The sequence below is a fragment of the Gobio gobio genome (assembly GCF_949357685.1).
Source record: "Gobio gobio genome assembly, chromosome: 4".
NCBI classification, from domain to species: domain Eukaryota; kingdom Metazoa; phylum Chordata; class Actinopteri; order Cypriniformes; family Gobionidae; genus Gobio; species Gobio gobio.
The window spans coordinates 52,462,065-52,477,244 of NC_137100.1; the positions used below are offsets into that span (position 1 = coordinate 52,462,065).

General features: G+C 36.5%; 1 protein-coding gene across 1 annotated transcript in view; it reads right to left on the reverse strand.

Moving 5' to 3' along the window:
- Positions 1–15,180, reverse strand: part of unc13ba (unc-13 homolog Ba (C. elegans)) — a gene marked incomplete at its 5' end in the record, with an annotated part of 57,461 nt that overhangs the window by 9,483 nt on the left and 32,798 nt on the right. The window contains 15 exons of the mRNA XM_079815289.1: positions 4–92; positions 1,148–1,174; positions 1,332–1,352; positions 3,749–3,787; positions 4,013–4,039; positions 7,361–7,381; positions 7,660–7,674; positions 8,999–9,025; positions 10,809–10,838; positions 11,589–11,609; positions 11,799–11,825; positions 13,238–13,273; positions 13,487–13,507; positions 14,867–14,944; positions 15,095–15,172. Of these exons, the coding sequence (XP_079671415.1) occupies positions 4–92; positions 1,148–1,174; positions 1,332–1,352; positions 3,749–3,787; positions 4,013–4,039; positions 7,361–7,381; positions 7,660–7,674; positions 8,999–9,025; positions 10,809–10,838; positions 11,589–11,609; positions 11,799–11,825; positions 13,238–13,273; positions 13,487–13,507; positions 14,867–14,944; positions 15,095–15,172 (557 nt within the window). The remainder of the gene's footprint in view (positions 1–3; positions 93–1,147; positions 1,175–1,331; positions 1,353–3,748; positions 3,788–4,012; positions 4,040–7,360; positions 7,382–7,659; positions 7,675–8,998; positions 9,026–10,808; positions 10,839–11,588; positions 11,610–11,798; positions 11,826–13,237; positions 13,274–13,486; positions 13,508–14,866; positions 14,945–15,094; positions 15,173–15,180) is intronic.

Consider the following 15,180-nt stretch of genomic DNA (forward strand, 5'->3'; position numbering starts at 1 on the left):
TACCTCTTGACAAACATGGCACTCAGGTTATCCAGAACAGAATTAAGCTTCCCTTGCAGGTCATTGAGGATATCTGCAGCCTCGGTGTCGAGCTGTTGAGAGAATAACATGTTCACACACACACACACACACACACACACACACACACACACACACACGCACACACACACACACACACACACACACACACAGGAAGAAGTGCTAGTTTAATAGAAAATATGGCACTTAAACTAGGCAGAGGCGAGGAGAGGAGAGGATGTAGGGAAAAATCACCATGTCTGTTTGTCATGGTTCTGCAAGCACATCAGCATCAGGTAGGTGAAACTAATTGGATACATTCTCTATTAAAGCCGCTTTTCAACGGTAAGAAAAATAAAATCAGCAATATATCTGTCAGATCCAACAACAGCTTAATTAAAGCAGGAGTAAAAAACACTAAGACAAAGCGTGCAGGAGTTACTTTTTCATTCCAATAATAACAAATAGTAACATTTGTTTTTTCAGTTTAATGCTGCTGAAGAGAGACAATTAAAACATATCACACAATATCGACAGATGTTCTGGCAATCAGGGTGGCAAAAATTAGAAAACCTTCAAGTAGGTCTTGTTTGTTCTGTGTCTTCTAGTCTATGGCAATTAAAAGATCGAAAGCATCAATCAAAGTTTTAAAATATGGCACATTAGAATCTTTATCTACAAGAAAATAGCCCCGAAAAGTATTTGGACACCTGTACCACAATATATGAATGTTATTGCATTAGATAAAGTATCAATACAAGTGGTATTTATATTAAAGAAAAATAGCACAAATACAAGCAAACCATTTTACAAAAATATCTTAGGTTTTAATAGTATAAAATGACAGATATACTTTTATTTGGACCTTTTCCGGCTGTAAAATTTTGTGGAAATTGTTAAATTTTTAATTGTGGTTTAAATGAACAAATACACCTGGACTTGCACTAGGGCCAATGAATGCACAGAACTGATCATAAATGCATGCGCGTCCGATTGTCTGTTTGCACTATGCTATCACAGTGATAGGGAAAGTCTCAGGAGGTGGGAAGAGATAGTCAGGCTTCTAGCAAAACAACAAGACACTGTCTCACTCACACATACATACACACACCCACGATGATTATCGCACCTTTTTTGTGTCGACTGTTGCCTCTTTCTACCAGTGAAAATAACACAGGCAAACAAAAGAAAAGGCACAGAGACAAAAATGACACACCTGAGCAAACCATTATTGGCACAGATGCTTCTGAATGTTAGAATTGAAAGAAAAGCAGGAATGTTTAATTTGAAACTGCAAGAGAAATATCACACACCTTTTTCCCCTCATCTTTGGGCTGAAGAATAAAATAAATAAGAATAGAATAAATAAAATGGGGAAAAATATTCAAAGGTCTAATCTATTCTCTGTCAACATTCACACAGGCAGTGAGAGGGATTGACAACCTGGTTTAATAAAGTTTAATAAAGTTTAATAAATGGTCCAACAGAGTCTGGATCTAAAACCTCCATGACACAGAAATCACACATGAAAAAACGATTGTGTGTGCATCTAGTGAGTTTCAGTGGCTAGTGTATTGTGTGATGTGTAGGAAGTGACGGACAACTAGTTGGTTTATTGTGGTTCTGTTCACAGAACAATTGTTTGCGAATGCAGTTGTGGGTCCAGAAAGCTTGGTGTCAGTTCAGAAAGAACAATTGCAAAAACACATGAAAACAAAAAGGCTGCATTAGAATATGCATACATCCCTACTACACTACTGTTCAAAAATGTGGGGTCAGCATGCTTTTTACAGAGATTCTCACCAATACTGCATTTATTTGATCAAAAATACAGTACAAATAGAAATATTATTACAAATATAAAATATTTGTTCGAATTTTCAGCATCGTTACTCCAGTCGTCAGTGTCAGATGATCTTTCAGAAATCATTCTGATTTGGCGCTCAAGAAACATTTCTTATTGTTATTAATGCTAAACACAGTTGTGCTGCTTAATATTTTTGCGGAAAACGATTGCCCCCGCCCCATATTCTTTGATGAATAGAAAGCTCAAAAGAACAGCATTTATTATAAATATAACTTTTTTTAATCAATTTAAAGTGCCTTTGCTAAATCAAAGTATTCATTTCTTTTTTCCCCTCTTTTTAAATATGACTTACTTATTACTATGACTTTTAAATATTAATATGAATTACTGTTTTTACCGTATTTTTTCTCAAATAAATGCAGCCTTGATGAGATTAAGAGACTACTTTCAAAAACATTTATTGGTCATGCATGTTTCGTTCCTTTTTTTGTATGAATTTTTTTTTTATGACTCTGGACTAATGAGTTTTCTCAGAGTATTTTGTTCATATTATCAAAATTTTGCATATTCAACATCCTTTCAATCATGACTGTATGACTCAATATGTTAGCCTGGTCTTACCAGACTCTCGTACATTTCATTTGTACAGAGAGTCTGGCCACTTTCCATTGACAAGCATTTACTTCCTTGAAGGCGGGTTCTCTGTTGAAGTTTAAAACTATTGGATCTGCTCAGAGTCACTCTGATCTGCCATAACCAATCGCTAACGTTTGGTAAGAATAAATGCTGCCGTAAATAACGGCCCAATTCAAATGTTTACGTGCTTTTCTTTTTTTAACGGTGATGAAATATATTGCTCTTGTAAACACTTGCCAGCATTTAAAGAAATACAAGTCTAGAAATGCAGCGCACGCAACCGCATATTCGGCAGCGGTGCCAGGAATGAATGGCTTCACTCACATCTTTTCTCCGCCGCCATTACTGAACTACAACTCAAACTAGCGCACGACATCAACGTCATCGTTCTCAGCCACTCCCTCTGTTCGCTGATTGGACCGGTAAAAAATTGTTCAGAGAAAACCTAAGCATATACAGCAGTCCCAGACGGAGTACTGAAGGAAAATGAAAATTGAGCGGAAGTACGTAGGAGGGTGGATCCAGGCTACAAATCATTTTTGTTACCTGTAAAGAGGATGCATCTGTCACATGAGAAATTAATGAAAGACTCAGACCAAAGGGGAGAAGGGGGGTTGCATTATAATGATTTTCTAATTCAGAATATGATCAGAAGATTGAATATGTGGACGTGTTTGAGGAATTTGGCTATTGGAAATATGCTATAATTTAACTCCGCTCAACTGAACAAAATGACTTAAATAAACATTTGTTAATTTTGCCAAAAAAAAAAAGAAGAGTAAAATAATCCAAACTTCACATCACTTGCTTTGGCCTAAAATAAGTAGCAAAGTTAAAAAGATTTCAGTCAAAATTCTGGCAACCAAAAACATCTTAAACTACCCATAAAAATAATGGATTGTCCTAATGAGTATTCTACACTTCTGCTCAACAATAACACTAAAACAGAAAAAAAGATTAATAAGCATATGTTACTGTGTTCACTAAAACAATGATCATTTATTCACTGACAACAACTAAATCATACCATTTGCCTGAGGCCCATCATTATTTAAGCTTTGAATTATGGGTAATTGTTTCACATCAGGACACAAGAATCCTATTCCACCTAAAAACAAGACTCTGACAATGAGGTACTGGAGCCCTGGGGACAGGATCACAGCGAAACAACACACATTTCTCCTACCCATCAGATTTTATACACACATTTGCTCCTCACACTAATGAGACCTTGTTCTATCATGTCACATACACACACACACCCACACACGTGCATCAGCTTATTACCTCGGCTCCATCTCCCACCTCTGTGGTCGTGTTCTCATCCTTGAGGCAGAGAAAAAAAATATATTCAATATCACACAGAGTCCTGTTGATCCAGAGACTATGGGGCAATGCTACCCATAACAGAGAGAGAGAGAGAGAGAGAGAGAGAGAGAGAGAGAGAGAGAGAGAGAGAGAGAGAGAGAGAGAGAGAGAGAGAGAGAGAGAGAGAGAGAGAGAGAGAGAGAGACTGAGAGACAGAGAGAGTTTGTGTGTGTGTGCACAAACCTCCTTCTCTTTGTCCTTCTTTTCCCCCTGATGTCAGAACATGAAAAAACATATAATGACTCACAGAAACATAGAAACATACATATAACACAACATAGAAACTATAAGCACATATATAAATGAGCACATATTATACATTACATAATACCTTATAATAAACATCGTAAGGCATTACATCTTTCATAAATAATTGTAACCACGGTTAAAGGGTCAGGCAGGGGAAAGATGTCCCCCTTAAGAAGAGTATGTATTTACTGCTAAAATGCAATATATTTAGAGATGACTTTTCTACCGAATGATGATGCATTACTCAATAATAAGGGAAATAAATGCAAACGTTTGCTAATTAAGTTGTTATAGCTCAAAATGATCGTCATAAAGATGATCCCCTACCTGGGCCAAGAGTGTGTTAAATATCTCTGATATCATTTATAATGACTATGTAAAAACATACATAAAATATGCATATAAATAGTAAATCAAATACACTAATGTTCAAAGGTTTGGAGTAGGTAAGATGATTTTGAAAGTCTCCGTCTATGCTCACCATGCTCTCTATCCATTTATTTGATCAAAAGCACAGAAAAAACAATAACACTGAGAAATAACTGTTTTCTATTTTAAAATCCAAGTGAACCGGAAGCTGCAACTGATTTTATTCCAGTGCTGTGACGTATTAGCCTGGCTCCGCCCTCCTACGTACTTCCGCTCAATTTTCATTTTCCTTCTGGGATACTCCGTCTGGGATTGCGGTATATTCTCTGGTTTTCTCTGGTCAAATTTTAACCGGTCCAATCAGCGAACAGAAGGAGTGTCTGAGAACGATGACGTTGATGTGGTGCGCTAGTTTTAGATGACCAAACGTTAGCGATTGGTTATGGCAGATCCAGAGTGGCTCTGGGCAGATCCAATAGTTTTAAACTTCAACAGAGAACCCGCCTTCAAGGAAGTTAACGCTTGTCAATGGAGAGTGGCCAGACTCTCTGTACAAATGAAATGTACGAGAGTCTGGTAGGACCAGGCTAATGACGTATTTCCAAGTGAAACGGAATATTGAATAGAGGGCAGGGTTTTACTTCCTCTCCATCACTCGCTCATAGCAGACTAACGGTTGGAGGGGAGTGGTTAACGATACTCAAACCCAAACCGTCATTGGAAAGGGAACGCCATTCCAGACCGGATTTTACTTTTCAGATTTTGATTAAGGATTTCCACGGCAAACAATTTTTTTCTGTGTATTAACTTAAATCGTAACACGGATTCATTGTTCACCCTAACGCCCGTTTCACACATACTCAATCTGCAGTGCGTGTCACGGTGCGTATGCGGGGCAGGAGCAGCAGGCGCTGTTGTGCTTTCATATATGCTGCGTTTGCAGCGCGCAACTGATCCGCGGTTGTATACCACAAACACAGCATTTATTCATTATTTTTTTATTTCAAATCCAAAAGTTGTTACTGAACATGGCTTGTCAGAATTGCAATTCTCTCTGTTTACACTTTCATAGATGTCACATTTTAACGTAGGCTAGTAGTTAAACAACGTTTTATTCAATTCATTACTTTATATTTATATAGCCTATAGGCCTACTTTAGATTTAGCTCGCACAAGTGGCAAAACATTTTATATAACTTATAGCCTATAAACATTTTAAATTAGAAACTTACAATAGGCTATACAAAAACAGCCGACTCTCGTCTTTTCTTTCATTTTTAAACCCTTTTAAAAGCAGGTCATAAAGACCTTTGTTTTTCCACCTCCAGGAACGTACGAGTGCTCTCCATTATTTAATTTTTTTTTTTACCTAAATGCCAGGTAAGGTGTCGTTTCCTTGCTTTACCCGAGAAAAAAAAGCCATGTGTTGACATTGTATATTTTAAATTATATGCATCTGTGGTAAAATTACTAGATTTTCGCGTGTTTAGTAAATGTTTATTTTAAAGCGAACAATGTGCTGTCGCTTTAATTCCGCAGTGCAGCACAGCAAAAAATAGACTCGGTACGGAAACGATCGCCGGACTGCTGCAGACGCACCGCACCTGGAACGGACTGACGGACAGCATCTGCGTGCAGTGTGAAAGCTGTAATCCGTTAACATGGGTACGGAAAAAAATACACACCGCATACGCACTGCAAACGGAGTATGTGTGAAACGGGCGTAAGACCTGTAACGCCCGTTTCACACATACTCCGTCTGCAGTGCGTATGCGGTGTGTATTTTTTTCCGTAAAAATTCCGTCTAGTAATTTTACCACAGATGCATATAATTTAAAATACACTCTGTTTCAAAGTCAACACATGGCTTTTTTTTCTCTGGTAAAGCAAGGAAACGACACCTTACCTGGCATTTAGGTTAAAAAAATTGAAATAATGGAGAGCACATACGTTCCTGGAGGGGGAAAAACAAAGGTCTTTATGACCTGCTTTTAAAAGGGTTTAAAAACGAAAGAAAATACGAAAGTCGGCTGTTTTTGTATTTAGCCTATTGTACGTTTCTAATTTAAAATGTTTATAGGCTATAAGTTATATTTAAATGTTTTGCCACTTGTGTGAGCTAAATCTATAGGCTATAAATATAAATAATGAATTGAATAAAACGTTGTTTAAATGTAGCCTACTACTACGTTAAAACGTGACATCTATGAAAGTGTAAACAAAGAGAATTGCAATTCTGACAAGCCATGTTCAGTAACAACTTTTGGATTTGAAATAAAAAAGAAATGAATAAATGCTGTGTTTGTGGTATACAACCGCAGATCAGTTGCGCGCTGCAAACGCAGCATATATGAAAGCACAACAGCATGTGCTGCTCCTGCACCGCATACGCACCGCAACACTCACCGCATACGGAGTATGTGTGAAATGGGCGTAATGTGTGCTAACAAAGTAAATAAGGTTGATTTTGATTTCATTAGGACTTTAATGTAATTTATTCCTGTAACAGCAAAGCATAATTTTCAGCATTATTACTCCAGTCTTCAGTCACATGATCTTTCAGAAATCATTCTAATATACTATTTGGTGCTCAAAAACATTTCTTATCATTATCAATGTTGAAAACACCTGTACTTCTTAACATGTATTTTATGTGACATTTATTAATGTCATTATTTATTTTTGTGAGATTAAACACTGCATTATTAAGATGTGCCAAGATAGGACTAGTCAAACTTTTAAAAAGTCCTCTCAAGACTTTGCGTTCTATTCTATACCTTCAGCTGCACTCCATCTAGTAGTTTTTGATCGATTATAGCTGTCACTTCAGAGTACTCGTGCTCATCCCTAGGGCTTTGACCACCAGCTTCAAGTAAAGTACAGTACAACCCAAAAAACTGTAAGGGCACACACCTTTTCCTTCTTCGCAAGAGACTGCAGAAAGTAAGAAAAAGCAAAAAGACAATAAGAACAAAAAACTAACCAAGAAAAACTTTAAAGATCTGATAAATGCAAATGCGCATATAGATGAACTCAAACACAATATCTTCCGCATACATAATTGAAGGGAAGAAAAGAAGGATCAAGATATATATTTCTACTGGGTAATAAGAGGAAGAAGTTGATGCACAAAGCATCTGATACTACGACACGGATTACTACACTACGGCGGTCATACATCAAACTAAAGCATTTAGCTCACACAAACCCACCTTCTGCCTGTCAAGCTGAACGTATAGATGAAAGGAGAGATGGTAAAAACAACAGTCAATAACAGACGGATGAATGGCAGGGGGTGAGGGTGACAGAGAAGAAAGCTGAATTTTTTAACAGGAGCAGCCGAATACTCAAGGGGCTGTTCACGGATGCGTTCGTGCATTAAAAACGGCTAGACGGAGTGGAATTGAAAAATTTGCCTAACCACAACAAACAGAATGCAAAACTGCTGCGTGACGTGACAATAACAGCAATCAGAAGATATTTGATGTTTCATTTAAAGAAACCAACTGACCAAAAAACATCAAAATGCTCACTGCTGCCACAGCCTGTTGGGACAGGAAGACAGAGCTTTTATTGTCCCACCTGGTCAATGGGGCAATGTTACCCATGAGAGAAGTCCCCACTTTGTTAATATATGGTAATATATTAAATTCACACCACTCAAAAGTTTAGTGTTGGTAAGATTTATGTTTTTGTTTATGGTATTGTTTGTAGAATTTTGAGGAAAATAATTAATTTAATCCATTTCGGAATAAGTCTGTAACATAACAAAATGTGGAAAAAGGGAAGCGCTGAGAATACTTTCCGGATTAATTGTATATTTGTAAGGACATTCATTGACACAATGCAATCTCTAGCTCCTTAACCTTTACCTTAAACCTTCCTTTAACCTAATTTTAACCTTATCCCTAAAAGTAAAACCAAGTCTTAACCCTCAAACAGGCCTATAAAGGGGTCTCAGACAGTGAGGACCGGCCAAAATGTTCTCACTTTGTCCTAACTCCGATGGTATAAAACTCAAACTGATCCTCAAAGATAGTTGTACAAGTACACACACACAGACACACACAAACCCCAACATACCAGTCAAAATGTTTACTGCTAAAGAATAGGACCATGAACACAGAGACTGGCAACACCTGATTCACATAGGCTCAAGGTCAGTGAAAGATTCATCATGCCAGCGTCATCTCTAAAATGCAGAAATAATTGAAAACTGCCAGTGCATGTCTGACTTTTAAAATGCCTGGACACAATAACACAATCCACACAGCAAAACATTGACACATTAGGTGCGGACACTATAGAAGAGTGTCTGCTAAGCCTAAAACTGCTGCTATTGTATTTCACTTCTTTGGAATACCATGTGACACCACAATACCAAAACTTGACTAATCTTTAGTTAACTATTATTGACAGTTTTTTTTTACAATACTAAAGGGAGGACAGGAAACGATGGGAAGGAGGCACAAGCACTGACCAACTGGGTTTCACAACACAATAGAACCTCTAAAGTCAAATGGGTTCACTTATTTTCTTTACAAAACCAACCTTATTCTCCTTCTCTTTGTTGTCAATCTACAAATAAAAATATATCATACAATCAAATTACAATCCAGTGCGCCACCAATTAGAAACACCAACCTACTCAAAACGTTCCTTGATTTGAGTCTTTAAACCCCCAAAACACTTACAACAACTTCATGTTAAATACACAGATAAACAAATAAATGAATAATGTTATATTTAAAACATGATGATGGTGATTCACTATCACCAAAAATTCTGTTCTGTGCTAGATTAACTGAGACTTGTTACAGCACTTGCATATTGTTGCCCTTGACTGCTCTAGTTGCTTCTATTGCCCTCATTTGTAAGTCGCTTTGGATAAAAGTGTCTGCTAAATGACTAAATGTAAATGTAAATTCACTAAATGAAGTGCGACAGAGCCATTCTTTTGTGCAGGCTTCGTAGTTTTATGGCTGGATTCACTGAGGGAAATATGTAAATCAGATAAATGCGGCAAACAAAAAAGACCGATTTTTGTAAATAAGGTGCAACATAAACTTAATTTACATAAAAAGGAAGTGTGTTTGTGCTGAAAAGACTGATGATGACTTAAACAGCGCACAGATAGGAGATAGCTTCTGATTAACTGGATTGCGGGTGGTTAGTGAATAAGACGCAGGAGTTTGCGCTGAAATACCATGTGCAAAAGTCTCACAACTGTTTAGTGAATTCACCCCTAGAGTATATGATTTTTGAGTATTTCTTTCATAGTGTAACTCTGTGGAGTTGTGTTTTATTTGGACTATATTATGTAATGACGCTGATGTTAACCCAGCTGCAATCATTAACATCACAGCTGGAGTCTAGAACACAAACTCCACAGGACACATCACACAGAGTACTCACACACCTCTAATTAAAAATATAGCATTTGTACGGATCTAATCAATATCTTATTATTAACTAGACTAACTCCATTTACTGTATAAATACAGAGAACCAACATCTTTCATTCCTCACTGGTGTTCTTATTCAGATTCACTGCTCTCTGTGTGATACAGGAATCAATTAAGGCACAAATCCCAGCTGTAAATGTGAAAGCTTTTGATTATTTTTAAAGCGCTACATTTAATTATCTAGTCGCAATTAACAGGTCAATTAAACTTTAATGTGCATGACAGAGTGTGACTGCAATCTAAAAGACCCGTCTGGTCTATCAGATTTTTCTTAATCACTGTTAGTTTTAACGGAATATTTCACCCAAAAATCAACATCTTGTCATCATTTACTTGCCCTCATTCTGTATTAATCCTTGTGTCTGTGTTTTCTTTAGTCTGTGAAACACTGGCTGCATCCAGAATCGCATACTTCCCTACTATCTAGTAGGCGAAAAACAGTATGTGACAAAAGATGTCCAAATTCACAGTACTCATAAAAGAGTAGGCAAAAAGTACCGGAATGTCCTACTTCTTCCGGAAAGATTCTGCAGTGTGCATACGATGGGCGCTTTACTATCCCATGAGGCCACGGGAGCGGATTTGTGAAGCGGTGCTACTGACACTGGTCACATGACAACATGGTGAATGTAGTATCCAAATTACATTCATACTACACACATTCATACTATATAAAACACTTTTTTTAGTGGTCATGAAGTAATTACTTATTCAAAATAAGTACCTACTCAAGAGAGTATGCGATTTCGTACACAGCCACAATCTCTCCTTGCATTTTACAAAAACAAGACATGAATGAAATGAGAAAGTGAAACCCTGATAGATAACTATATATCAGCACAGCTTTTGATTTTAGTGCATCTTCTAAAAAGCGCTGACGTTCTCTCTTAACGTACCTCTGATCCTTCTGAATCCGACATGCCAGACTGATGGGAAAGATGTGGATACAGAATGCAGACAAAACATAACTAAACTGAATATTTAAAGCAATGATACACATAAAAAAATATATTAAAAAAAGAACATATGAAAATTAAATGCAGCCTCACACAGTTAAAAGTTTGGGGTCAGAAAGATTTGATTTTTATTTTTTAAAGAAATTAATACTTTTATTCAGCAAGGATTTGTTAAGACTCAAATAAATTCTGTTCTTTTGAACTTTCTATTCATCAAAGAGTCCTAAAAAACACATAATGGCTTTCCACAAAAAAATTGACATTGCATTGACAATAATGAGAAATGTTACTTGAGCACCAAACCAGCAAATTAGAATGATTTCTAAAAGGATAGTGTGACTGAAGACTGGAGTAAATCAAATATATTAATATAATATATTGAAATAGAAAAATCTTAACAATATTACTGTTTTTACTGTATTTTGACCAAATAGCATTGGTGAACATAAGGCACTTTTTTAAAAACATAAAAAAAATATATATATCAACCCCAAACTTTTAACTGATAGCGCAACTATCTTCCTTAAAAATTCCAGTGTCAAAAAGTATCTGTACAGTCAACAACTTGCTAGTTAAGTAGGCATATACTGTATGATAATTGCTGCACTGCATCCAGTCACTTTGTCTACATATCTCTGTCAGCCATTTTTAATGATTCATATGTTTGATAAATAGCTTCATAAAGAAGCGCATCAGGTGAAACATATGCCTGTTTCTCACCTTAGCATCTGATTCATCCGACTAGTAATGAAAAATAAAGAACAAGATGAGTAATAGTGAAAACAAAGAGCAAAACAGAAAAGAAAGTGGTAAGTAGTAGCAGAAGACTTTCACTGCCTCGTTGATTTAGACAAAATCTCGCAAAACACCCACACACACACATTCATGGCATCACACACTCCTCTGTACCACAGTGTTTAGTGTACAGACCTCATTGCCTTCATCATCAGTGATAGCCTGAGCAGAGGGAGACCAAAAGAAACAGAATTTTGCATTTTTGACCCCCAGCTTTCAACAAATACGCTCCATAAACAAGATCACATTTGCACTTGTATACACAAACACAGAGTTATTGCCTAATTGGAATAAAGAAAGTGTATAGATAGTTTGCACCGCCAAAATATTATTAATTTTGGCCAAGCACCAAAATCAAAAACATAAGTAACAAAATCATGATAAATGGTGGCTTAAAAAAATGCACCATACATTTTTATGGCTAATAGTAAGAAATAGTAGTACACTTTAGAATAAGGTCTCATTTGGTAAGATTAGTTAATGCATTAAATGTTTAGTTCACCCAAAAATTCAAATGCTGTCATAATTTACTCACCTTCAGGTCGTTCCAAACTGGTAAGGACTTTAGTTTTTCTTCGTAACACAAATTAAGATATTTTAATGAAATCTGAGACATTTCTGTCCCTCCACTGACAGTCTACGCAACTACACGCTTAAAAAAGTTAATAAAGAGATCGTAAAACTAATCCATATGAATAGAGTGGTTTAGTCCAAATTTTATGAAGAGACTGGATCACTTCACACGATGAACAGATTTAATTTAGGCTTTTATTCACATATAAAAATTAACCAACTCACACATCAGTTATGGTAAACTGAAGCTCAAGCATGCTTGCTTATTATGCGAGAACTAATGAGGTTCATTCTCGTGTGTTACGCAGCACGTTTGAGCTTACGCAAGAACCAATGAGGTTTATTATCGTGTGTTACAAAGCACGTTTGAGCTTACGCAAGAACCAATGAGGTTTGTTCTCACACGTCAAGCAACTATAAATGTTTATATTTGAATAAAAGACTAAATTCAATTTGTTCATCATATAAAGCGATCGAGTCTCTTCAGAAAATTTGGACTAAACTGCTTGATTCATATAGTTTTACGATCTCTTTATGAATGTTTTGAAGTGACAAAGTGGTAGTTGCATGGACTGTCAGTGGAGGGACAGAAATCTCTCAGATTTCATTTCAAATATCTTAATTTGTGTTCCGAAGATGAACGAAAGTCTTATGGGTTTGGAACCACATGAGAGTGAGTAAATGATGATGAGTAAATCATTTTTGGGTGAACTAACCCTTTAACTAACAACAATGCGTAAAAATATTTATATATTTTTATGGTATTTATCAACCTTTGTTAACATAACGAAAATATTTATATTAATTCACAGTGCATTATGACATTAGCTAAGATTAATAAATGTTGTAGAAGTATGTTAGTTCATGTTAACTAACGCACAGTATTTAACTAATGTTAACAAAGGAAACCTTATTGTAAAGTGACCGAAATATTTATAGGTAAATTTATAGGTAATTGGTTAATTTGGGACCCTATCTATTGAGACTGTCTCTCGACACACCTCTTCATCGTCCTCAGGCTCCTCCTCATTTTCCAGCTGGGAGCAAAAGGAGAGATTAAAGTTAAAGTGTTTAAGGGGATTTTATACTAAGAGAACAACACTACGGAGGGCTGAACCATATGGGTGGCACTAAGGTGGAACAGGAAGGGCACTACAACCTAGGGAAATGGTCTAAATACAATACATAGTAAGCACAAAATCACAGAGGATTAGGGATGGTTCATCTTAAAAAAACATCTCTTCACGTACCCTCTGTTCCTCAGCAGTATACTACACACACACACACACACACAAAAATACACATATGGTTAGCTCAGCTAGGATATGCATTGACCACACACACACAGACACAAACACACACACACACACACACACACACACACACACACACACACACACACACACACACACACACACACACACACACACACACACACACACACACACACACACACACACACACACACACACACACACACACACACACACACACACACACACACACACACACACACACACACACACACACACACACACACAAAATGCATAAAAAACTCTTTTTTTGACTGACTTCAAAAATGTTTCTGTCTTCCAGCAGATTCAAAAAGCTGTGTAACATTCAATTAAGTGCTCACCACAAACATATCAAGCGCACAATGCCAGTAGGCCCATCTTCATCTTCATCAAACCAAAACCATAAAGTCTTTCTCCAGTTACATAGACTCACGAAAGCACACAAAACTCAACTAGCGCTCACATGTTACCATGTTTGCGAAGCAAACAACTCGATACTCTAAGGAGCATAAAAATTCCCACAAATACAGGGTAAATCAGAGCATTCTGGTACTACCTTATCTACTGTATTAAGGATACATGTGATGTGGACTTAGATTTTTGGCTAAATATGGTACACTACCATTAAAGTTTAGGGTCTTAGGGTAAAGCTTGGGGTCAGTAAGGATGCATTAAATTGATCAAAATGACAGTAGAGACATTTATAATGTTACAAAACATTTGTAAAAATGCTGTTCTTTTGATGTTTCTATTCAACAAAGAATCCTAAAAAAAACGGTTTCCACAAAAATAATAAGCAGCACAACTTTTTTTAACACTAATAATAATAAGAAACGTTTTTAGAGTATTAAATCAGCACGTTAGAACGGTTTCAGAAGGATCATGTGACACTGAAGACTTGAGTGCGCTTTACCATCACAGCCATAAATTACATATTAAAATATAGTCATTTGTAATAATATTTCATAATATTCATGTTTTTATTTAATTTTTGATCAAATAAATGAAGTAAAAAAATCTTATTTAAAAATCGTGTCGATCCCAGACTTTTGAATGGTAGTGTACACTATAAAGCCCAATACTTTAGTTGCATTAACAAAAAACTCCATACACATATGCCATTTATCTGACATCATCAATTTAAAAATACCATTGGACCACTAGAGTACTTTAAAAGTGTTGAATCTGTAGCAAATCTATAAAAAAAAAAGCATAAGCATGTTGTCTAGGTGACACCTCACAAAGTATTGCAGCACAGTTAACCGTAACTTCCATTACCCCTCATCTCCTATAATGGCCATGTCATTAGCTGTTATCACTTCATATTTCCCTCACCTGTTTGGCCCCCATAGATTCAAACATCTTCTCCAACATCACACGCATCTGTTGAACGTTATTCATCAACACACACGGCTGCGGGAGATGCAGGAGGGAGTGAACAACACAAGGATAGAGAAAAAGAGACAGAATTTAGACCTAATTGGACTCTTAAGCACACAACATTTAAGCTACAAATATACTGTACTTTGGTACAAATATAGTGTTTGACAAGGCAACACTCACCGTCTTTTCTTTCTCACAATAGGAGGAGAAGCTCTTTGTTAGAATACCACAATACTGCAGGAGCACTTTGGTGATAGTCTGACAGT